This window comes from Pteropus medius, unplaced genomic scaffold (genome assembly GCF_902729225.1).
Source record: "Pteropus medius unplaced genomic scaffold, Ma_sr-lr_union100, whole genome shotgun sequence".
Classification (NCBI taxonomy): Eukaryota; Metazoa; Chordata; class Mammalia; order Chiroptera; family Pteropodidae; genus Pteropus; species Pteropus medius.
The window spans coordinates 4075520-4099922 of record NW_024351730.1 but is presented as its reverse complement, the minus strand read 5'-3'; the positions used below and the strand labels follow the sequence as shown (position 1 = coordinate 4099922).

The 24403-nt window shown below is 32.2% G+C and overlaps 1 protein-coding gene across 1 annotated transcript in view; it reads left to right on the top strand.

Annotated features, from left to right (window-relative positions):
• The first annotated feature begins 3024 nt into the window (after positions 1 to 3024).
• The window catches only part of YIPF7 (Yip1 domain family member 7), a 34886-nt gene continuing 13507 nt past the window's right edge, over positions 3025 to 24403 (top strand). The window contains exons 1-5 of the mRNA XM_039845119.1: positions 3025 to 6699; positions 7043 to 7089; positions 8727 to 8843; positions 16191 to 16351; positions 22550 to 22695. Coding sequence (XP_039701053.1) covers positions 6571 to 6699; positions 7043 to 7089; positions 8727 to 8843; positions 16191 to 16351; positions 22550 to 22695 — 600 coding nt within the window. The 5' untranslated portion in view covers positions 3025 to 6570. The remainder of the gene's footprint in view (positions 6700 to 7042; positions 7090 to 8726; positions 8844 to 16190; positions 16352 to 22549; positions 22696 to 24403) is intronic.

The window sequence follows — 24403 nt, the reverse complement described above, 5'->3', positions numbered from 1 at the left end:
CTATGCAGGAAACTTCCAACACTCTAGGTTGCAGGAATTTAAAGTTCAGAATGATATGAAGCTGGAAGAAAATGAATGAATGAATGAATGAGTGAGTGAGTGAGTGAATGAATTAATGAATAAGCCAGACAATGAAAGGAGGAGCATGGCCTTATGTTACAGGAAATTGTAGCCACCAGCAAGATCAGAGAGGTTTTAGGCAAGAGTAGTAACATTGCAACTTAGTATTTCATGGAGTTCATTTCCTATAGCCGTTTTGCTTTCTGGTAGCTTCATCTTTCTATTGCTTCCTTATCTGTGTGTGTGTGTGTGTGTGTGCGTGCTTATTATGAATTGCTCATTTCTTTGTTCTTTTCTTTTTCATTTTAATTTCTTTGTCCTTTTATTCTATATTGGAAGATAATATCTTAAGTGTGTTTTCTATAGCCCTGTTTAAACTTTTTATAATACCATTTATACTTTACCATTTTCATTGAAGGTTTAATTTTTTCTAGTTTACCGAATTTTTTTTTACATTCTTCCTAAATAACATAACTATCTTTTTTGTTAACTTCCTGTTTTGTTCTAATCCATTGTCTTCTCATTTAATCTGTTCTCTGACTTTGACTTTGAAGTCATGTATACATATTGTGAGGGAAATTTAAGTTTATGGATGTGGTTACCAGAGGGGAGAGGGGAGGGAGGAGGAGGTAAAAATTACAAAAGAAAAAAGAAAACTCCAGTGCACAACTTCATTTAATGGGTATTAATAAACCGTACGTAATACCTTGTGGTTCTATAAAAGAGAAGGGATGAAAATGGGCTCCACTGTCAAACTCTCCAAGTTGTAGGCTCCCACTCTTCCAGAGGACCTCACCAGTGCTGTAGATAAACCCTGACAAACAGGGAGAGCACAGTGTAAATCTGTAGGCTAAATGCTGGTAAAGCATAATATTTTTCTTAGAGATAAGAATAGATACAAATAGTAGTTCTTCTATTGGTTTCTATACTCCACTGGATAGTGCTGCATATCTTTCACATCAGATCACTGAGTAAAAGTAATGTGATAAATGAAAAACTCTATTTCTTTCAAATACATTATCACTGGATGCCTCTTGTCTCTGACCCTACCAATGGAAGCGGGGTTGGGGTGAGGGGAGGGGAGGGTGATAGTTCCCAGCATGCACAGAACCATAATTAGCAAGAACGTCCACCCCAATCCTACTAATAACCCAATTCCCCTTCACCATATTTTTGTTCACCAGTCCCCTTTCCCATCAAGACTGACTCTCTCTAAATATGTATCAGGATACAGGAAAAGGTAGTAGGATTATTCTAATGGCACTTACAAAAGCGGCATCCTTACAATAGAGAGACAGCTGCTCTTTCTTCTTTTTAGTGTAAAACCTAAGTTTCTAGGAGTCTTGTATCTTCCTACTTCTTTTTATATGAGTAGGCTGTTCTTCTGCATGAGAGGGAAAAATGTAATGGTCAAAAATCATTTTTCTAACTACAGATTCATCAGCTTTACATAGAAATTTTGAAGCAGGTTGATTCCAAGGACTAGTTTTTCAGATTGTGGAGTATTTATCTTTTTCCAAACACCCATAAGTATTCTAGGAATTGTGAGTCAACCCAGTGCCATTTTAAACCAGATGCCTAACATTTTTTTTAAAAGAAAGTAAAATTGTACTTGAAATTTTATTTTGTTGTTCTGTATACTACTTTCTCTAGCCCATAATTATAAATTAAAATATAAGTACTGCAAAGTACAGAGTTATCCTTAAAAGTGCTCCTCTATGTCACAGCAGTGTTTGAGTAAATGTCTCATTAAGTTAAAACTGCAGGCTGTAAGTAGTTAGTGATGTCGTAGTGCCAAAAGAAGGTGGAGATACCATCTTATTAAATAGAATTTCTATATTGACAACTGCACTTAAATATATACCTTATCTGGTCATTTCCCCCAAACTGCTATAACTACTTTTACACACTAAATATAATAAAATATTTATTATACTTGGAATACCTTGAAAAAAATCTTAATAATGATGTAATTACAAAGATATAATTATGGCAGAGCATTGGGAAAAATTTTGCCTTTCTTTGCTAAAATATAGCCAATTTATAATTTCATCTTTACTGACTGGTATTTAAGGGAGTTTAGTGAAAAAAGTAGGTGGCATCTTGGCAATAAAGTCTGTTCTTAGCCTTTCTATAATTAGAAATTTTATTTCTTTGTTAAAAAGTAAGAGATGAATGCTGAATAAATATTTTACGTCTAATCAGTTTACATGACACAGCATTTGTTAATACTCCTCCCCCTCTCCATCTTCTTTTGGTAAGATGGATTTTTTTATATAGATTTATATTGTATCAAAATAGAATTCACTAAAAGCTATGTGTTGAGTGACTGTAAATAAGGAACACAAGGGTAAATACAGACATCTGTTATTGATCCCAAGTTGCTTTCACCTAGAAGTAGAATCATAACAGATGACATTTTCCAAGCATTTACTAGTTGCCCCTACTGTGTTAATTGTTTCTGTTGCAAAATCTTGTCTAATTCTCATATTTGTACACAAATGTATTTATGTACACAAATATATACACGTGTGTAAGTTATATATATATGTATATATATGTATTGATTAATAAACTAGGTATTATGAAACATGAAAAATAAAATTATATTGAAGAGATAAAGATAAAATAAATAATCCCTAAGAGGTAGGTATAAATTTTATTCTTATTTTATAAAGGAGGGAAATGAGGATCCATGTGGTTAAATAACTCATGGAGAAATTTATATAATTCCTAAGAAATATTTCCTAGAAAAATTAGTTATATCAGACTGCTAAATGAGATTTATTATTACATTTTAAAATGATTATTATAATCATAAGATTACTAAAAATGTACAACTATTAATATCAATTTTCATAATTTCAGATACAAATTATATTTTTACTAAGTTATTACCAAACTAAAAACTTCATAAATGTTTAGTAATATACTGCTAGATTACAATTTTTTCCAAGACAAAAATAGAAGCTAACAAGAAATAGCCAAATTAAAACAAAGATAATTATCATAGTATTAATGAATAAAAACCCTGTCATTTAATTCTTTTCTTACCATAGAACACATTATGGTCTTTAAAATTCATGCACTGAAATGGAATTTTATGCCCATTTTCAAGTGACTATGTAGTATTCAGGACAGCAGTCTCAGGCTTATAAAATAGAAATAGTATAGTCTTTAAAGGTCAGACTATCAGGAACAAATCTTATGTGGTATTAACAAAAGAAGCATGTAGAGAAAAGAAGCATGACCAAATGTATTTTAAAAAAGTAATGGAGCACAGATGTATTGTATTTTTTCTGTCTTACTAAGACAGAAGAATAGATACAGTGGAATCAGTGTACATTAAATTGCAATACAGACTGCTGAAGTAATTACTTACTAAACACTGGTGACAACCCATTTTTCTGTGAGCAGAGGTAGAAAATGATGACGTATTTTCTCTTGGTTCACTGGCAGCTCTGTTTAGCTGAAAATATTTTTTGGAGTTTGTGAATAAATATTATTTAATGTTTCCAAACAGATACATTTCTAACATCAGTATTTTGAACAGCCGTAGGTAATCATCTGGAAGAAAAGTGTGAGTAGTGAAAGAAAACTGGGCTGAGTGAGAGAATTATTGTCTCAAACTAAGTTCTGTCACATACTAGGTATGTGACTTTGAACAAGTCACTTAACCTCTCTGAGCCTCCATTTTTCTATCAAAGGATTGCAGTAATGGATGTCATAATCTTGTATGATTCTTAGATTGATATACAGCAATTGAAATACAAGGTTCTGAATATATAAAATTAAAAGTAATGTTCATTCATCCATCCATCAAGCAATTAATTCTTTAATTACACACATGCACACACACACACACTTGCCAGGTACAGGGCAAATTGTTTCAGATATAGCTGTTGATCAGCTCAGTCTCTTCAACACTTAACATATCACCAGAGTATAAAAAAATTACAAGTAGAGATTCTTTTCCTTATTACCACTGATAATTGCAGTCAGTGACTACAGAAGAAATTTTTTCCTGATTTTGGCAAGTCACTGTGCCATTATAAAGGTATAACTTTGCAGTCTTTATTATGTAAAATTTATCACCGTCTACTAATCTGCCTCTTTAAAAGGGTTATCTTTCTTTATTGATTAATTACAAACAGAAGTATAAGTGAGAGAATACAGTGGCTTAACTCAGAATGATAGCAGTAGAGATGGAGAGAATTGGTTAGTGAAAGATATATTTTAAAGATTAGAATTGATAAAATTCATTGAAAGATGAGATGATTTCTGATTTGAGTGAACGAGTGGATTGTGATGCCATTTCTTGGAATGGAGAAGAGAACATTGGGTTTGAGACGGTAGAGATTTTTAACAAGCTATTTAGATTATAAGTTTGAAACATCTATGATATATCAAGCAGCTATGAAGAAAAATAAGGGCTGCATATGCGACTTTAGGAACTGTCTATATAGAGATGGTATACAAAGCCAAAGGAACGGATGAGATCACCTTAGGAAAGAGTTTAGAGAGAGAGCACAGGAAAGAGAGGAAAGGATAGAGGAAGGGAGAAGAGAAAAAGAGAAAGGAAAGGAAAAGAAAGCAACGTGTGAGTAGAACATGGTACTCTTTACATCAAGTGAGAATCCTTACTCATATTATCCAGTCTTTTTGATTGTTCGGAACCCAGAAATAATTAAGTAGATTAACTAAAATAATCAATTGATGAAACTGCAACTCTACTATTGATTTAAACTCTATCCTTCAAGAAACATAATAATAATTGGATGCTTCATTAATGAAAAAAAACCACATTTAAATGCATATGTTATATATTTATAATGTTACATATATAGAGTAGCTTCAAAATATTCTAGTGTACATATCAATGTTCCATTAAGGCACTGGTCAGGAGAATGGAGTTATTTGGTCTTTGAATGTTTCATGGCTTATGGTTTACTTGAGGCTTAGAAAAGGAAAACTAAGGTGAAAAGTACGAAATTATAAAGTTTAAAATTTAACTAAATGGACTTAAGATTAAAAATATTATCTTTGGTAAACTTTTCATTGAATTTATATGTTAGAAAAAAATAATACATTCTGAATCTTTGCTGTTACAGGACCTATGTCTTCACATACAGAATTTGGAAAGAAGGAATATGTAATATGATCTAGATTTGGCCTTTTCTTATAACATTAATACATTAGCACAGGGAAGTTGACAGAATTCTAAAAATCATCCTCATTAATTGTCCTTCTCTTCTTCTTCTTATCCAATAGAAGACGAACTCTATAAAGTTTTCTTTCCACATATCTTTTTTATCTCTTCAGTCCTATCTCCATTAGACCTTCTCCAGTTCGGACAACTTATCATTTTCTGGGAACGAAAATTCCTCTTATTCCTTATATGCCTGCTCCAGTCTTGATCCTTTCAATTCACTTTTTCCTCAGCCCAAGACTTTTCTAAGTTCTCCCATTTCCACTGCTACCCTAGTCCAAGCCGTTTGTATCTCATGTTACTGCCATAACAACCTCCTAAACACTATTACTCTTCTATTTCTGTCAAAATTTATCACGTCATCCCATTGCTTAAACCCCACAGTGGTATCTCATTTTAGTTATCATAAAACCTAGACTCCTTATCATGGCCTTTATGATCTGGCCTCTGCCTATGCCTCTGACCTCATCTCCTTCAACTTTTTCCTGATTTAAAATCACTATCATGTGGCTTTCTTTCTAAAGCACAAAGTGCCAAATTCCTGGCCATCTCAGAGCATTTGCTTCAATTTCTTTTCACATAGTCTTTTAACTGTCTTCTTCTCCTCATCAATCAGGTCTCAAACCAAAAGACCTTCTTAAAGAGACCTTCGCTAAATGCCCATTTCCTCTCCCCTTTGTAATCTCCACCTTAATAGCATATGCTAACATCTTCATAGATTTGGGTTAATTCTTGAAATTATTAGATAATCATGTGGGCTCTGGGCTGAGTCTACCAGGTTGCAAACATTGGCTCTTCCACCTACTAGCTTTCACCTAGGCAAGTTAGTTAAATTTCTATTACTTTTTCTATAAAATGTGATAATAAAGTTGTTGCAAAACTTAAATGACTTAAACCTAAAGTTTATGGAACAATGCCTGTTAGCAGAATCAGCGCTAAAATATCTCTTTAAAATGCAGGTCCTTTTAATTTGTCCCCCTCATAACTGTGACATTTAGAATATAGTCTAATACTCAATAATAGATCCTCAGTAAATGTGTGATCCACTGTTGCCTTACTAGTGACCTAGTAAAGGACAGCTTGAGTTAAAGAAATTCAAATTCCAAATGTTTTTAAACAATGTGGAAAAAAATTACTTTGCTATTCTGCCTTTGACTTTTGTTGAAAATTCCGAAAGGCCAAATAATCTACCCTTGAACAACAGATTTTAGTTACTGAGCTCTGGATACATGGGAAGTCTCAAGTCCTAGAAGGAGGAGAATCAGCATGAAACAGATCACAGGAGAACTTGACCTCTAGCCATGAGGCTAATGTTAGGGACAAACAACCAGATCCAGGTAAAAATTGGGAGTATTAGCCATGTTACCTGGATGAGAACGAAGAAGAAGACTCCTGGAAGTGACTCAAAGATACAGAAGAAACCAACTCAGGTATTTTCCTGGGGTAGAAATGGGTCTGATACCTTCTAATGTTCAGGATTGCCTTGAAAATGGACATAATATGCCCTACAAGTGAAAAATATTACTAGATCATACTCATATCCACCTTGGACTCTGCTGGAGAAGTAAAAAGCAGGGAAAAACTTGGAGGTAGATCATAAGTAGCCTTCCTAAATGTTATTTATAAAAATTGAATAGTTTAGATTTGGATAAAATTAACAATACCTTATTATGAGATTGTTGCTAAAGTCATCATGTTAAGATCATGTACCATATATTGATTTTTACTGCATATTATTAGGAAATCTTCTGTAAACTGAACATACTTTTACAGGCTGTGAAGCAGAAGGGCATCCTCTTACTTTCCATTACTTACTTTAGGTAAGTAATCCTAAATCAGAATTTAAGGGGACATGTGCACAGGGAAACTGAATGTACCATTCTACTTTATCAAATTGTATGACTCTATGCCTTTCCCTGTGTTTGTAAACTTTAACAAGTGTTATAAGATACTGTGTTTGGCTTTGGCTTTTGGCAGACATCTGTTCAGTGTCAGAGTACAAATTTAGAAACATTTGTAGCCAGCAGGTCATCTTTTCTCAAACTGATTTGTTATAAATTTCTCAAGTAACACTACATTTGTTGGAAGATCTTTCCACATAAAATAATACAAAGGTATGTGTCTGATCCTTCTAAAAAACTTGACATTTAAACAAATGTAAAGTTGGGTTATGTAAGGACTCTAATACCAATAGTCATATTACGTAAAGCTTTGCATGTTATGAAAACTTAAGTGTATTCTCCAGTGAAATTATTCTCAGTGTTTTATAATAATATATTTTAATGGACAGAGAAAGTTATGCTATTAAATTTTAAATTTATTCAATTATAAGTTGTTAAGAAATTTAACATTATCCTAATCCAGATTTTAGTTTACACAATTTATAGCTACTGTTATACAGATTACTAATGAAATCAGATGTATGAATCATTACACCTAATTTTAGAAAAGCTTTCTGTATTTCACTGAACTGAAAAAAATCGATATAGTTGACAGTTATTACTTGAATATTTCTGATTAATGAGGCTCTTAAAGCTAAGGCTGTTTCTGCAATTTCATTTGAAATTTATTATAGTCCATAGATTTTTATAATTACATAGATTACTGCTAGTGATTTTAAAACTGACTCTTGAAATAAAAGTTTCTCAAAGGAAAACAAAGATTAAAATCTCGAGTTGAATAACCATATATGTCCAATTGAAAATATTCTCAACTTCTTTCTCTGGTTTTCATCCAAAGAGCCACCATTACTTTGTTATTACTTTCTTCTCCCCCTTTTTCCTCCTCTCAAATCTTTCTTCTTCCCCCTGGTACTCCTATTGGTTAGGTTTAAATCAAGATCACGAAATCTTCTTCACTTCCCAAAGTGTAGAAAGACAGTTTCCTTTGTAGAATTAAGCCTTTTCCCCCCTGATCAGCCGGAAGGGAACAGGGAGGCTGTTAGCACAGTTTAAAGCTCCAGGAAAAATCTAACTTAAGTGATATTAAAGCCATTTGCCTCCTGACTTTGCAACAAGGATATACATGTTGGTAAATGTAAAATGTTTAAATGTAAATTATTCCTTACAAGTAATAATTAAAGTGAGGGAATAATTTTGTTTAAGAGAAACCTTCTAGATGTGTAGCAAGTCTTAAACTTTTTCCCTTAAACTGCTGAGAATAAAGTATTTGAGGAAGAATTATAGTTCTTTCAGAGCAATTAAAGTCAATTTAGTCAAAGTCACAATCCTAGTGAGTGAAACTTCAGAAAAATTAATTGAAGATACATGTTTTGTAAATGACTTTCTAGCATACATTTTTACATCCTTCCCCCATTACTTAATCTACCCCATCCAAAGAATACCGTGTTCTCTGATAGGGATCCAGCCATAATCGCATTGTCAATTAACCTTTGCAATATTCAAAAGAAGTTTTATTGACTGATAAACTTCTGGTAAAAAACACTCTTATTTTTCAGGATGTCAAACTTGGGACAATTTGACTCTGATTTTTACCAATCTAATTATACCATTGATAATCAGGAGCAGAGTCGTAATGATTCTAATGCCTATGAAAATCTTTATGGATCTAGAAAGTAAGTACTTTGTATTGAGATAATATACTGTCATTTTAAGAGGTTATAATAATATGACAAGGGATCCCAGGTAAGGAGTTTTCCTTGGGAAAAGCAAAGGATATGCCTAGCATATCTTAGTAAAGTACCCAGGAAGAAATGTCACAAAAAGGAAGAGATATGAATTCAGTTCTCCATGAATCCCCTTGATCAATCACCTCAGATCCATTTACAGGTAAATGGATTGTTTCTTCTTTTCAAAATATTTAACAGGGAGCCTGAATACAGGGACTGGACAGTCAGGAAGCATATTTCTTTAACTGATATTTTCTGAGATGCTGCTTGAGAAACAGATTTTATTCAATTTAATAAACAGTTATTGAATGTCCGCTGTGTGTCAGGAATTAAGAAGGGCACTATAAACCCAAAGATAAAGAAAAAATTCATATAGTCTTTTATCTCACAAAATTTAAGAATTTATATTGGAGAGGTGGGCAATTAAATACGCAATTATAATACCATGTGAAAACTCCTAAATGGAATCAAGATAAACATATTCCAGAATGTGTTAGTTATTTGAGTTGACAGTTTAACTTGAGTTGAAAATAAATAAAAATGATTAAGAATTTAGCATTAATCCTTTGCCAGTACCCAAAACAGGACATTTAGAGTGAGAAGAATTTGGCTCCAGTTCTGGCTCTAGCATTTGTTCTTTGTGACGCTGGGTAAGACCTAATTTTGCTGAGTGTCTTAACTGAGAAATAAGAACATTAATAATACCTACTTCATTTAATTTTCATGAAGAACATTTGTGATAATGTCTAAGAAAGTATGTATTAAAGTAAAGCCAACGTATATGTGTTATTTATTTGTATAATATGGCTTACAAATGTAATTGACACTTTGTTGCCTAAAGTCATGTAAACTTAATGTATTTGTTTATACAGTTGTTTCTTTGGATTTGTGTGGGAGGGGATGGTTTAGATGAGTGAACTGTGAAAAGGTTCAGACTTTTCAACTTTTATAACTAACTTTATGGGTTTGAAACAGTTCTAAGTTTTATATAAATTAACTCATTGGATCCTCAAATAACCCTGAGATAAGTACTCTTATTATCCTATTTACATATAAGAAAAAAGGGACCCCAAGTGAAGAGGAATTTTCACTCACAAGGGTAATCAGGCTGTACTCGAAATTAACTAAAGACTCACCTTCTCTTTCGCTTGTTCTGTCTAAAGAACAAATGTAGCTGCCTGAAACCCATAGCAACTCCCGCACTTTGTAACCATCTGAGGAGAAATTAACCAATCAGCCCATGCCAGATAAGTTCTATATATGGAATGTTGCAACTGAGCTCTGGGCCCAGATCTTCAGAGCGCTAGCTCCTCTGGGACCGCCGGCGTAATAAACCTGACTTCTCCAACTCTCCGAGTGCTGCTTGGTTTCTCGCCGGTCTGATTTTTGCAACTTTCCTGCAACACAAGAAATTAAGAAACTTTTCCAAAGTCACACAATTAGTAAGAAATGGGGTTAAAAGTTAGCCTAAGGTTGATTAGGCCCATAACCAGAATAGATATATAATTTATTGTAAAATCAAGACAAGTTTTAGAGTAAAATGGATGCTATTAACTATAGTATTGGTAAAATAGGAATAAACTGGACCATTTTAAGCAAAGTGGGATGTATAATCACTGTGCCATTCCAAAAAGATTAGGCCAAATAACTACAAAACAAATATTTAAAATTTATTAATTCTTGAAGTTTATTTTTCTAAACACAGATAAGTGCTTTGAAACCTTCAGATGGAAGGAGGAAAAGACAGAATAAATACAACAGCAGAAGGTCTCTTCTGTTCCAACTATGCCCAGGAAAATTTGAACACCATTTTCCCTGGCTGATCACTCCTACAGACATACAGAGGCAGTTAGGTGTTGCTTTCACACACTGCTTCCTAAAAACTCTTGATGAACTACTGCTCTAAGTTCAATAGGGAGATAATGTTATAATTGGCATATAATATTTTTTAAACTGTAAAAGTTAAATATCTGAAATTTTATCTCATCCATGCCCTATTCTGTGTATCCAGTGTCAATCAGACTACCATAAGAATTTTTTAAAGTGAAAAACAATCTATACCTCTATCTCTCTGTCTTTCTGTCCGCCTATCTCTCTTTCTCTCTCTCTCTCTCTCTCTCTCTCTCTAAATAATTGAAAAATTTTAATATTGAAAAATCTTGGGAAAAGACAAGGTCATATAGAATTGACTCGATCACTGTAGAATCCAACAACAGAAAGAGACCTTGATTTTATTCCATTGATGATTTATACCTTGGAAGATCAAGAAAAAAAAAAAAACAACAAAGCATTTGAGGCAGAGAAAGTAGTCTGAGCATTTAGGTATTAAAGTATAATAATTCAAAATATATAATCCACAATGGGTGCTATCTAAAAGGATTTTCAGCTCTGTCTTCTTGTTTTATTGAAAAGAACCAGTAGCCCTGAACTTCTGTTTCTTTTCTCCCTTCTCTCCTGCAGATGGGATAAGCACCTGGGCAAAATCTGCAATCTACATTTTCAGACTAAACTAAACTAAATTGTCCAATAAGAGAGAGAGAAAACTATCTTCTTAATCAGGATTCATGGATTATGGTCTTCTCCCCCACTCCACCCTACCCAATGTTCTTTCTCATTTGATTTTACATATCACCGTTGACCAGAAATCAAGATGACAAAAAGGTGGAAATTAATATAACCAATGAGAAAAACTCATGATTATATTGTATCTGATTGATGGCCTAGCCTGTTTCAGATGCTTATCATTTAAACCCAAGTCCTGATTTGGATGTGGTAATATTTAAATTCTAACCCACACTGAAAGTCTCAGGAATTAGAAAAGGGCATATTAGCTGTGGTAGTTTTATGTGGTACGTAAAACATGGAGCCAGGTCAGTGACTTACTAGTGTACATAAAACAAACTCCAGAGATTTGGCCTTCTATTCATTCAGTGAATAGTTCAATTAAAATATACTCCAAGTCAGAATATATGCTTATCATCCTGGCAAGAAACATAGAAATCTAGAGGGAAGTTATAATTAATTAGTCTCTTTCTTTCTGTCTCTCTGGTACCCCTCCCTTATATATGGGAGTTTGTTTTAAAAAGCTTGACTTAAGGGCATACTAATCTGAAAGTTTGTTGACTCATTGGATCCTCATTAGACAATCCAACTTATTAGATCCTCAAATGGCCTTGAGATAAGTACTATTATTATCCTAGTTACATATGAGAAAGAAAGGACCAGAGAAATTAAGGAACTTTTCCATAGTCACACAAGTAGTAAGAAGTGGGGTTAGAATTTTAGCCCAAGGTTGATTAGGTCTGTAACCAGTTTATTTTTTTTTTTATTTTTAAATTATATTATTATTATTATTATTATTATTTTAGAATGAATAAAGAAGAGCTTTCTCATTTTAAAAAAACAGCTATCCAGTCATTCAGGAAGACACTATTTCTAATCATTGGTAGCATTATCAAGACTATATTTTCCCACTATATTTTTCCAGTTTTTGAAATGAGATCTCTATTCAAATTATTTAGAGAAAGAAACAGATGTTTCTGCAGAAAGGTGACAACTGGAAAACTCCCTTTGAATGTGGGGAGTACATTTGAGTAGGACTTTAACAGATTGATACCGAATTATCATTTTCTTGGAATCCCTAGACCTGATCTATCTCTAGTGTTTCAAACAGAGCTAATGGCACTGTCAATGGCACATTGTCACTGTGCACTCGCTGGACCAGCCAGGATCTGGGAATGTTATGTAAGCTAACTCCCCCAGCCACCATTCCTTAAACCACTCTACCATCAAACTGATCCTACATGACATGTTCTTATCAAGGACATTTAGAATGCCTGATTTTACTGGCTCAACGGGAGACTTGCATAGTTAAAATGTTTTGGGTAGTTTTGACTAAACTTTTTAAGCCACAAGAGTATTTTTGTTATAGACCTGTTATACTGCTGTCTTAAGCTGTTTCAATTGATGGTGTTGCAAATTCTGAAAACTTTTGTAGTCTCAGGTTTCTGGAAGAGTATCTGATTGTATGAAATACACATACACTTGAATAAGTTCAAATGTAGAGCTAGATTTACAATGAATGGGACTTATTTAATGGTACATTTCTTACCACCTGATTCACACCCTAGCTCACCATAAGATACTGGGAGTGAGCTCATCACCTGCATTACACCAGGGTCAGACTGATAGGAAAGCAACATCACTTGGCTATGATAATGGAAGTCCAAACCTATAGTTTTAACAAAACAAAGCCTCTAATAAGATATGTAGCTAGAGATTATGTGATAGGGCACAGAAAATTGTGTGCAACAAACCTATCTGCAACCACAGAAATTATAACTGAGTTGTCTAACGTTGACCTTCTATATTTGCACTAGAAAATGAATGTTAAAGTCCTATTGAAAAAGCTAAAGTTGATCAGCATAGAAGGGATACAAACTCTTGGCCTTCTATTAATGTTGTTTCCTTTGAAAAAATGGTAGGCTGGAAGAAAACTATTACAAATACAGAAGATGCTGTTCCAGGGTGTGTGGAAAATATTTAGAATGCTTTAGTGTCTTAGGAAGAAAAGAGCATACAAATATTTAGCTAATGCTTATTGATCATTTTTTGTGTGCCCAACGCTATTCTAAGTACTTTTCTTATTTTAGCTAATTAAGTTCACAATCTTATGTGTTCTTATTATCCTCATTTTACAAATGAGAAACTGAAAGACAGAATGTGAGGTAATTTGCCTAAGATTATATATCTGGGATTTGAACCCAGGCATTCTGACTCCAGAGCCTGTTTGCTAATTATTTAACTTGGTTCAAGACAAATCTTATCATTGGCCTATCCTAACAGGCAGAAATGTAACTCCACAGAGTTGGGAAGCAAGAGAAGGAAAATATGACCAAGAATGTTGCCAGTTGTTCTAAAGGAGACTTTTGCAGTCACCTCAGAATTGCTTGAAATGATGGTTATATCAATCTGACTCAAGCAATTGACTTTAATAGCTAATTCATAGGCTTTAACAGAGAGTAATTAGTAAAGTCCAGTCCCATTCCCCCTAATTTATTTTTTTATAAAAAGATACTGTAAGCTTGAAAAATGTCACCAAAACTATAAAAGAACTTCATTGGCATAGTTATCTAGAATTGGAGCCATCTAGTAAAAAAGGATAACACTGGGAGATGTGGGACTGAATGAAAATTCAAGATATATGGTTAAAATTATGGCTATTCATAGTCATTTTTAGAGAAAGGCCTAAAACATGAGAATTGGGTATTTATAGTGTTTCCTGGATGGGACTGTGGATTAATAATGTGATTATTTTAATATTGCATATTAAACGTTATAGTCAACATATACAAAGTCAAAGTTATAAGATTAAAAGAGGGAATTTTAATTTAGACTGTGATAGAAGATGAGCATAGTAATTCTTCTAGATAAAAGATTTTAGGTTTCCTTTATAGAACATGTTTTAAAATTTTACTTTCTTAAGTTAGTGGTAGAGAAAGTTTATTATGCTTTCGTTATAACAAGGATAACAAAGGCCAAACTCCTGATGAACAAGTTTTGCTGGATGAGGTAGCAGAGAGGGATGGAGGAAAGAGAAAGGGATAGGATTTGACTGGTAATGGGCATTTTTTTCCCTGTAAAAATATGTTTTTCTCGGGGGGGGTGGGTGTCAAAGTAGGTACCCATACTAAATCTCACTCACAGAGGGTGTTTTGCAGTGAATAATTGTGAATGTTATGTTTTCTAAAGCCTGGTTATTAGCATGTGGGCATGGATTTTGTTGGGGCCAAGACGGTATGTCAATAAAATAATCTTGTTCAGACATCGATCTATTGAGTCATCTCTATTTGCCCCTTTTATTTTTCTAGCAATAGTTACATTTAAAAAAAGTACATATCTAGGGGGAACTTTATGAACCAAAAAGCCATTCAGATCCTTATTTAGAATTAATTTCTCCCAGTACTTTTGATAGTGGGCCTACGTTGTTAAAAAAAAAAAAGAACACGCCACATGATTAAATGAACAATAACAGTAATCAGCAGATGCTGTGGGAGAATTTAAGAAATATTACACCAGGTCCCTGCTCTTAATGTGCTTGTGGCTGAGTTCGTGAATGATTAAATGTATGTATCTCTTTTTATCGTATAGCCTTATTTTTCAGAAGAGGTTATTTTCTCTGTCAATCTTACTCATATAAGGGAGATTGAATATATTATTCTTAGACTTCATATTAAAATTAATGTGTATGTATAGTCATTTTGTAAATTTTTTACATGAAGAGATCACAGAGAGCTACAAAGTTCAGAATACTAAACTGTATTTTTCACTTAGTTTAGCCTAAGGGACTTTGACAAAAGAAACTTAAACATGTTCAGAAGGACAATTCTTTATGTTTCTTCCCCTTTCTTCAGGTAAAAACAATTAAAAGTGACCAAATAACCTCACACCCTGTCTCTTTTGTCTTTCTTTCTTTCTCTAGCTTTCTCAAGAAATTAATTATTAAGATTCTTGTTTTCCAACTTTCTCACACAAATGGTGAAATAAAAAAGAAAAAAATGGACAAGGAAGTATAAAAACAACATGTTTAAACAAAACTAAATTGCATATTTTGAAAGAGGGACACTAAAGCCAGCTATGAAATACTTTTAGTTAGATACTCAAAGATAATTCAATTGGCAATAATTGACTGAGAATGGCCAGACTAGAAAGTCTATTTCTTTATGGACAACAGTCAGTTTATGTATTTTTTTTTCTATAAGTTGACTATACTATTAAAATTGTAATTTTCACTTGCTACTTTTACATATTTATAAGGACCTTATAAATAAACAAAATGTTTGTTTATTGCCTCTGAAAGTCAGTGAAAAAGCAACGTTGTGTAAGAAGCAAAGTGCTGCTCAGACACCTTCAGTTCAGAATCCAACACCTGCACTAGTCTGTGATATTGGGCAAAACATTCGGTCTCTAAAAGACATTATTTTTTCTGTAAAATGGGACTAAAAGTATAGTTTTTACCTTCCTGAGTTTTAATTACATGAGAAAATGTAAGAAAAAGTGTTTAGCACATTGTACATAATCAGGAAATATTAATTGGTATGGATCATTCTAGAGATCTTTTTATGACCAGTGACTTCACTTTTTTGATTAAGTTAAACTTTAAGTGAGTTATTTCTTTCATGCCTAAATATATAATCCAAGATAATCAATGACAGAAAAATTGTAGTTTCCTTCCTTGATTTGTCATACTATCCCTTTCCTAGGTGTATAATATCAGTATTTTCCTTTCTCTAGACAACAAGCCAGTGAGCAGCCTCAGCCTGCCTTTGTCCCACCAGAGATGCTCATGCCATCAGGTTACGCCGGACAATTTTTTCAGCCAGGATCCAACCTGGACTATTATTCACAATCTCCTTACAGTGACAATTTTGATGAAGAGCCTCCTTTGCTAGAAGATAAGTTAAGGAAATGCTATTAATGTGTGTACAGCTTAAAGAATAATAGCAATAATCACACTTAATGTGTGCTGTCAGCATGTTGTATACATTATTTTATGTGTGATTGTTCCACGTATAAACAAGTCTGCCAATTCAAGACACTTAATCTAGTGGAAGTTTGTCGCATGTTTGTGTGGAGAAAATTGGAAATAGGTATGTGCTATTGCTGTGTTATTGCTGCAGTTATCAAATGTTTCTTCACTGTTTTTTAAATTTGGACTCCCTGGCCACGTCTAGACAACAGTGAAGATGTCTTATGGAAAATTGGTTCCCACTTCAGCTAATGAAACTACTTTATTACAGCCTAATTTATTTTCTGCGCTATTTGCTTGGTAGCAAAGCGGGCAGTTTCTGAACTTATTATTGTTTTGTTGTTGTTGTTGTCGTGGAGACAAGTCTGGCTCATGAGGTTTTTTTCTTCTCTGGATCTTATGAACCCTCTAATATCAGTAGGCGTGGCTAAATAGGAAGGAATATGATTCAAGTAAATAGCACTGCTGATGACAAGGAAATCTAGAGATCCCTGCAGTTGGAGGACCTTAGAGGATATCAGGGATGTTCTCTCTCTTAAAATATATATATATATATATTTAAATATCCAGCCCCACTACATCTGCTATTTTTGATCCTAAAGAATGTCAACATGATGTTGGAAGTATAGATGATAGAAAACTAAAACTCAAGCAGATTTAAATTTGGGAGCTAAGGAGAAATATTCACAGGTTAACTTTTCCAAATCCTTTATATGTATTCAAGAGAAAAGGGATAGATTTAAATTCCCAATATTTTACATTCAAAAGATCATTGTTTGCCTCATATGAACACAGCCAGCAACCTGGCATTAAAATATTCTTTTCTTGCCTTAAAAATTAAAAAAAGATGAAAGATTCAAATAATTCAGAAAAGCACAGAAAATTATATAATATATTTTTTTGGTTCATTAGAAGCCAGTTAAGTTTTCAGATTGGTTATGTTTAACTAAGTCATTCTCTTTTGCCTCTGTGTGCTATTCTTGTTAAACATTTTCCTTGACTTCACCAACATCTCTACTTAAAAAAACTGTCAAGTTGTTGAATTATAAAAGTAATCAATATACAATATGGAAATTTGGAAAATATGGAAATACATGAATAAAAATTTTAAAAAATTACCTAAATTTTATCTTTGGGTCATAACTAACATGAACAATTTCATGGATTTCCACCCAGATTTAATTTAATTTAATTTAATTTTTATGAAATACTATTTTTCTTTGAATGTGTAACTATTTATGAATGCTTAAAAATAAAAGTCACACCATACTATGAATATAAAATTTTATATTTTTAGTTACATAATATCATGAGCATTTCTGTACATACAGTCTTTAAATTCATTAAATATTATTTGAAATCATAATGTAGAATGAGTTCATAATATTTTATTGTAAAGAAGTATCATAATTAAAATTTACCTTAAAGGTTGTTCCTCATAATATATAATACTTTGGTGAATATCATAGTAAACAACTTTGACCTGTATAATAGTCTATCCTCAGAATGGATCCATAACAGTAGTATTATTAGGTCAAATGGTACTTACACTGCCAAACTAATATAGAAAAATGATATTCTACTGCACCTTAATAGTAGAATACCAGATGTCTTTTTTTTAATTTGACAGACAAAAAGGCAAAAATGAATACTTTTGTATTTCTTGATTACTAGAAAAGTTAGACATTTGTTTCATATGTTTATTGACTTTTTACTTTTTTCCTGTTTCTCATGTTCTTTGTCGGACTTTTCATTGGAATCTTATTATTTTTTTACCTTTCTTTTTTTTTATTTTTGGAATGTTTTCCTAGATTGTGATTGCCATCTAATTTGTTTATAGAACATTTGGGCATATAGAAATTTCAATATTTATGTTTTTAACTCCACAATATTTTCCTTGGTAATTTTTCTTTCCAACTGCTCTTTTGCTTCTATTTCTCCAGTTCTAGATGTAGCTTACATTTTATAGATTTTTTAATTATCTTTTTGCTCTGCATTTAATTTTTTGATTTATTGAAAATTGTTTTAGTAGGTATTTAAATTTATTTTCTTTAAATATTAATTTTTTTTCCTATAAATTTATTGAAAATAATTATTTTCTACTTATCTGAAATGTCTCTTTTGTGGTATACTAAACTGTAATATAGCCTCTTCTAATGTTTCTTTTGTTTGACTAAGGAATAGGTTAGATGTCCCCTCCCACTTTATACAGCTTGGGGAAAATGTCTAGATTATTGTTTTTCTTTGTGATTATTCCACTAAATGTATAGTATATTAGAAGAGAGCACTTAATATAATTTTACATTTTGAATCTATGAAATTTCTAGTCTCTGATCTAATATGTTCTTAAGGCTGGGTGACTTTGTGAAAGTCTCAATCTTCATCTGTCTAAAAAATGTGAAACAGCCATAGGCAGAATTTCTAGGATAAGGTAATAAATGATATTTGTTAGTTTTTATCGAGTGTACACCAAAACAGCCCATAAAATTATGAAGCTAGAATAATTAACGTATCTTGCACAAAAAAGTGTTATTTGCAGTAGTGCTTGTTTATTCCCGAAATACTTTGTCTAAAAGACTTGTTTGGTTTTATGTAAGAATGATAATTTTTACTATCTGATATTGTACAACCAATATGTTAACAAATACATCTTGAAGAATAATAGTAAATTTAGGTCTGTCAGACCAGAAAAATTACGGCGATGCTTGGTATTTGTATTTGTAGCACAGCCTAATGTTTAAAAGCCAATGCCACGATCTGCATAGAAAATGAAAATATTAATTTATCATATAGCATTTATATTGTATACCTTACAACCACTAGATGACAGCAAAACAATAAATTTTGCATTCAAATTTCACAGCAGTTTTATCTCCTTTTTTTTTCGTATAATAAGGTGTTATATTCAGTTATCTACAATTAATAGATACTTATAATTTCATTTGCATAACTTGCAAAAAATTTGACAACAAAATATTATGAAAATGTATTTTGGTAGAAAAACATGTGAAATCTTTTTTTTTAATGAAAATATTTAGTAGGTCTTATATTTATTCTCAGTTTCATGACAACGTTGAGACATGGGCAGAAGTTAATTATGTCATAAAATAAATGGTTGAAATCTGTAATAATATCTCATAAAAACTTTTTCATCTGAGTTTCTTCAGTCTCTTCAAGAATAATTATGCTTTTTGAGGAAAAATATATTTTGAATTGAAGACCACTTTATTGTGGTAAATACTGAAAACATTGTTAGCATAAATATCTAAATTGAAAATAAAATTTAAAAGCAACATAAGTCTCAGGTAAAATTAATTTAAACTACAGAATTGTCAAAACAATTTAAAATCTGCTATTTTAAAAATCTTATTAGACGATCTAACCTCATTTTAAGCTTGGTGAACTGCTCATATTCTCCAAAGTGTGTGTTCATTAAGAAATATATAAATACACTGTGAAAATTGAAAGGATGCAACATGGAAGTTAAAATGTAAATGATTTGCTCAATATTAATTTAACCAGCCAAATTCCTTCTTTTCAAGCTTGGGTTAGCAATTGTCAATCTGAATGTGAAATGAGTGAAAGAATACTCTTTCTATTCTAGTTCAAACCAACTGCTGGCTGATCTTCTGAAAATGTCTAGGTCCTTTAAAGCAAAGCACCTCTATGTCACGGCAAGCGTTGAAATTCCATCTGGTCTTCTGTGTATAGAATGTCAGCTTTGCAAGTTTAGGTGGTCTGAGCCACTATAAAATAAGTTGAACTATACCCTGTATCTGACCAAAACGTGTCACTAAATCCTGTGATGGGAAGCTGAATGCCACATACAAATAATTTAAGGGGACAATTCTTCACATGGGAGAATGGGGCTAAGTTAAAAAAATATTTATAATCACTATGATATTAGATGCACATTTACTTAATTAAAAGCATGGGTTTGTTTTTTTGATTTTTTTCTTTTTATCAACTGCTTTCTATTTCCCTTACCCTCGGCCCTTGGCAACCACTTCTCTACTTGGTTTCTCTTTGATTTTTTTTTTTTAACTTTTAAATTCCTCATATAAGTGATATCATGCAGTATTTGTCTTTCTCTGGCTTATTTCACTTAGAATAATGCCCTTAAGGTCCATTCCTGTTGCAAATAGCAAGATTTCCTTCTTTCTCAGGACTGAATAATATACCACTGTATGTATATATCACATCTTTATCCATTCATCCCTTGACAGACACTTAGGTTGTTTCCATATCTTGGCTATTGTGAAAAATACTGCAATGAATATGGGTGTGCAGATATTTCTGATACCCTGATGCCATTTTCAAAGAAAATGAAAAGTTTCTTTGGATATATACCCCAAAGTGAGATTGCTGGATCATTTGGTAGTTCTATTTCTTTCTTTCTTTCTTTCCTTTTTTTTAAAAATATTCTTGAGGAGCCTCTATACTGTTTTCCATAGTGGCTGAACCAATTAACATTCCTACCAACACTGCATAAGGGTTTCCTTTTCTCCATCTCCTCACCAACACTTGTTTTTCTTGTCTTTTTGATGATAGCCATACTAACAGGCATGGGGTGATACCTCATTGTGGTTTTGATTTGCATTTGCCTCCTGAGGATTAATGATATTGAGCACTTTTTCATGTACCTGTTGGCTATTTGTATGTCTTCTTTGGAGAAATATCTATTCAGTTCTTCTGTCCATTTTTAAATTGATTTGATATGATTTTATATTATTTTACTTATTTTACATCATGGGTTCTTGAGTCAGATTCTTCATGTAGTAACCTAGATTTTCTATTACTAGCTCTGTGACTTTGGACAAGTTACTCATCTCTCAAAACCTCAGCCATCTGACGCACATGATAAGAATAAAATAATAGTACTAGCTTCACTGTGTGTTTGTAAGACCAAAGCATGTGAATCTTGTAGGGGCCACAGCAAAATTCAGTAAAGCCATTCAGTACAATACATTCAACTATTCTTGGTTAAAATGCATTTGCCTTACAGTAGTTTCACTACAGTTTTTCCTAGCATCCAGTTCACTCTTATTCAACTTTAAAATACTGGAGGGTAACCAGCTTGATTATTGGTTTCTAAATAGTGAAGTCATGTTCTTTTCTTCTTTGAATGTTCATTTTTTCTACTCAAGATACATGTTAAAGCATACAGGAATGTGAAGAACAAAACAGATGTGGTATCAATATGTATTTCTATACTCAGTGGATGTCAAATGGCTGATTTTTAAACATAATAATTATATAAGAGGAGCAGAATAAAACCAAGAGGTCTGTGAGGTAGCAGTCAGAATTCTTTGGAAAACAAGGCATCGGAGAAAAAAATTAGAAATTTCTAAATGATTGTGGACTCATGCACATTGAGCTCGACTGCTTTTGAATATTCTATTCTACCACCATCACTCATAAAAGGGAATAGCTAACTTGTCTCAAGAATTTAATCTTTGAAAACACAGAGCATATAACTCTGTGTTTATGCTCTGTGTCAACCACATGGAGCATATAACTTGTTAAAATATCTGTGCACATGATTACTTTTACTTGCTGAAAGGGCCATCCCCTTTTCTCCTCTGTGGAGTTTCAGGCAGTTAGCATAGAATTGCTCTTCTCGTGAGGCAGGGTGGAAGTAAAGTTGTAGACCATAGTAAATAACTTTACCTTAGATAATTCTGCTAAGTGAAAAATTATGCCATGTTTTATATAACAACATTTCAAAAGTGTTAGCATAGGAAATTGTAGGAAAACGATATATCAAAATGGGCAATAGATGGAACTTTTGGTCTGTTAGCTACTATTTTATTATATTTTTTTCCTGTAGAATGACTATTTCCCAATTTTCAGCTTGATTTTAAGCTTGTATTTGTTGCATAAGTCAGAGAAATTTTTCCTTGGTGGAATTATTTCTCTAAATATTTATTTTAGTTCATTAGGAATAAAAATCTATTTTTAAAAATTTATTTATGGTTATATATTACATAGAATTTTAGATTATGAAGGTATATCAGATTAAAGTGCTAAATAAATTAAACAGATATCTTAACTCTAATTAAAGAATATTACTGATGTTTATTTTTCTATTATTATATTATCTTCTTTTTTTCCTCTTTTGCAGAACTTGGAATTAATTTTGATCACATATGGCAAAAAACTTTGACAGTGTTAAACCCACTGAAGGCAGCAGATGGCAGCATTATGAATGAAACCGACCTAGCTGGGCCCATCCTGTTCTGCATTGCACTGGGAGCCACCCTGCTTCTGGTAATGGACAGCAGCAAGCATCAAATATTAATATGTGTCCTTTCCAATGTCATTTTGGAATAGATCTTTGTACATATAGAAGATAGTATGTCACTTTACAAAGTGAAAATTGTTTGTTTAATTCATAACTACATTTTGGGGAGTGAGACATTTAATATAACTATAGTGACAAAAAAGAAAACTGCCATCGTGCACTATGACAGATAAAAAATATAAATTTAAATAAAATTTAAAAACTCAAATCACCAAATCAAAATTTTCAACAAAGCAAGGGATCATTTCTTTCTTTCTTATTTTTAAGAAAAGACTGTCAATCTGGAAAGTTTGCATGGAAGAATGCATGGTTTTGGAAAATATAAGGCTTAAATTTTATTTCTTGTATTGTGACACAGGACAAATCCTTTTTCTATGTTCATTATTTTCTTTGCTGGGGTGTATCTCTAGAGTATTTCTAATATCCTGTGAAGTATGACATGGGTCTCCTTGTTTCTAGTTAAGCTACTATGGATAAATTAATTTGCAATGAGATCCTATGATTTGTTTATTCAATCAATACACTTTCCCTATTATTTTAGTTTTATGCTTTTTATAAAGACAATTTTTTTTCTGCTGAAATCACCATTTATCTTGTGTATGTATCTCTTTCATTCTTTATATCTGGGAGTAATAATATTAAAAGACATAAAAAACACATTATTCCACCTAAGTTAAGTTTCGAAGACATTCAAGCTCATAGTTAAAAAAAAATATTTCATTAAAAAGGAAGAAAAAGAAGAAATAAGAAAAGGTCTAGGATTTTATATCAAGGAGGGAGTAATAATATGTTAAAAACAGAGGATTAAAAACTATGGTCAAGCCAGTCTGAAAAGTACAGTTTCGTTAAGGTACAAAGTGATAAACTTGGCAGAAGCAATAATACAGGGAATTAAAGATTCTAGGGCTTTTCTACTTCATCTTACAGCTGTCCACTTCCCATATTTTTTCCCCCAATGTAATTATAATTTTAAGAAGTAGCTGTAAAATGTATTTGCAACTAAATAAAATTTCACTTTTTATTTATTAATTACTTAATGCCAGTATTAAAATACTGATGGCTATCTAGTTTCTGCATGGTTATGTGGTCAATAATCACATTATATTTATCTAATACAATAGTGATAGAATATTATTTATTCCTTTTAACTACAGCAAATGCAAACCAATCATTATATTACCTAGAGTTTTAATTTAGTCTCTAACCTCCCTTCTATCTTTGTCACAGTAATTTGATAATCTTGGATTAAGCTGCTAAGTAATATAATGTCAATTAATCAAATAGTCAGAAACAATCAATTTAATATATTAACTCATTTTTCTTTTTCAAGTAATTTGTAATATAACAGCTGTTTGTTTCCCTGCAGAAAATATTACTGTTACCATCTCTTAAAGCATTAATTCCATTAAGATTTTTGGGGGTTGTATAATGTTAGTTGGAGTTATTTAAACAGGCTTTCTTTTAAGTAAAAAGCAATCTAGGCAAAGAACTCAACTGAAAGTGAGAAAATTGGATCTACCCCTAACTTTGCCTCTAGGTATGATCTTAAACCTTTTGTTTCCTATTTCTAGGAATTTATTTCTTCATTTTGAAGAAAAAAAAAAGGTTTAAGTGATTCCTTTTTTTTTTTACTGTTATTATTATTTTTTATTTTAAATTAGTTTCAGATGTACA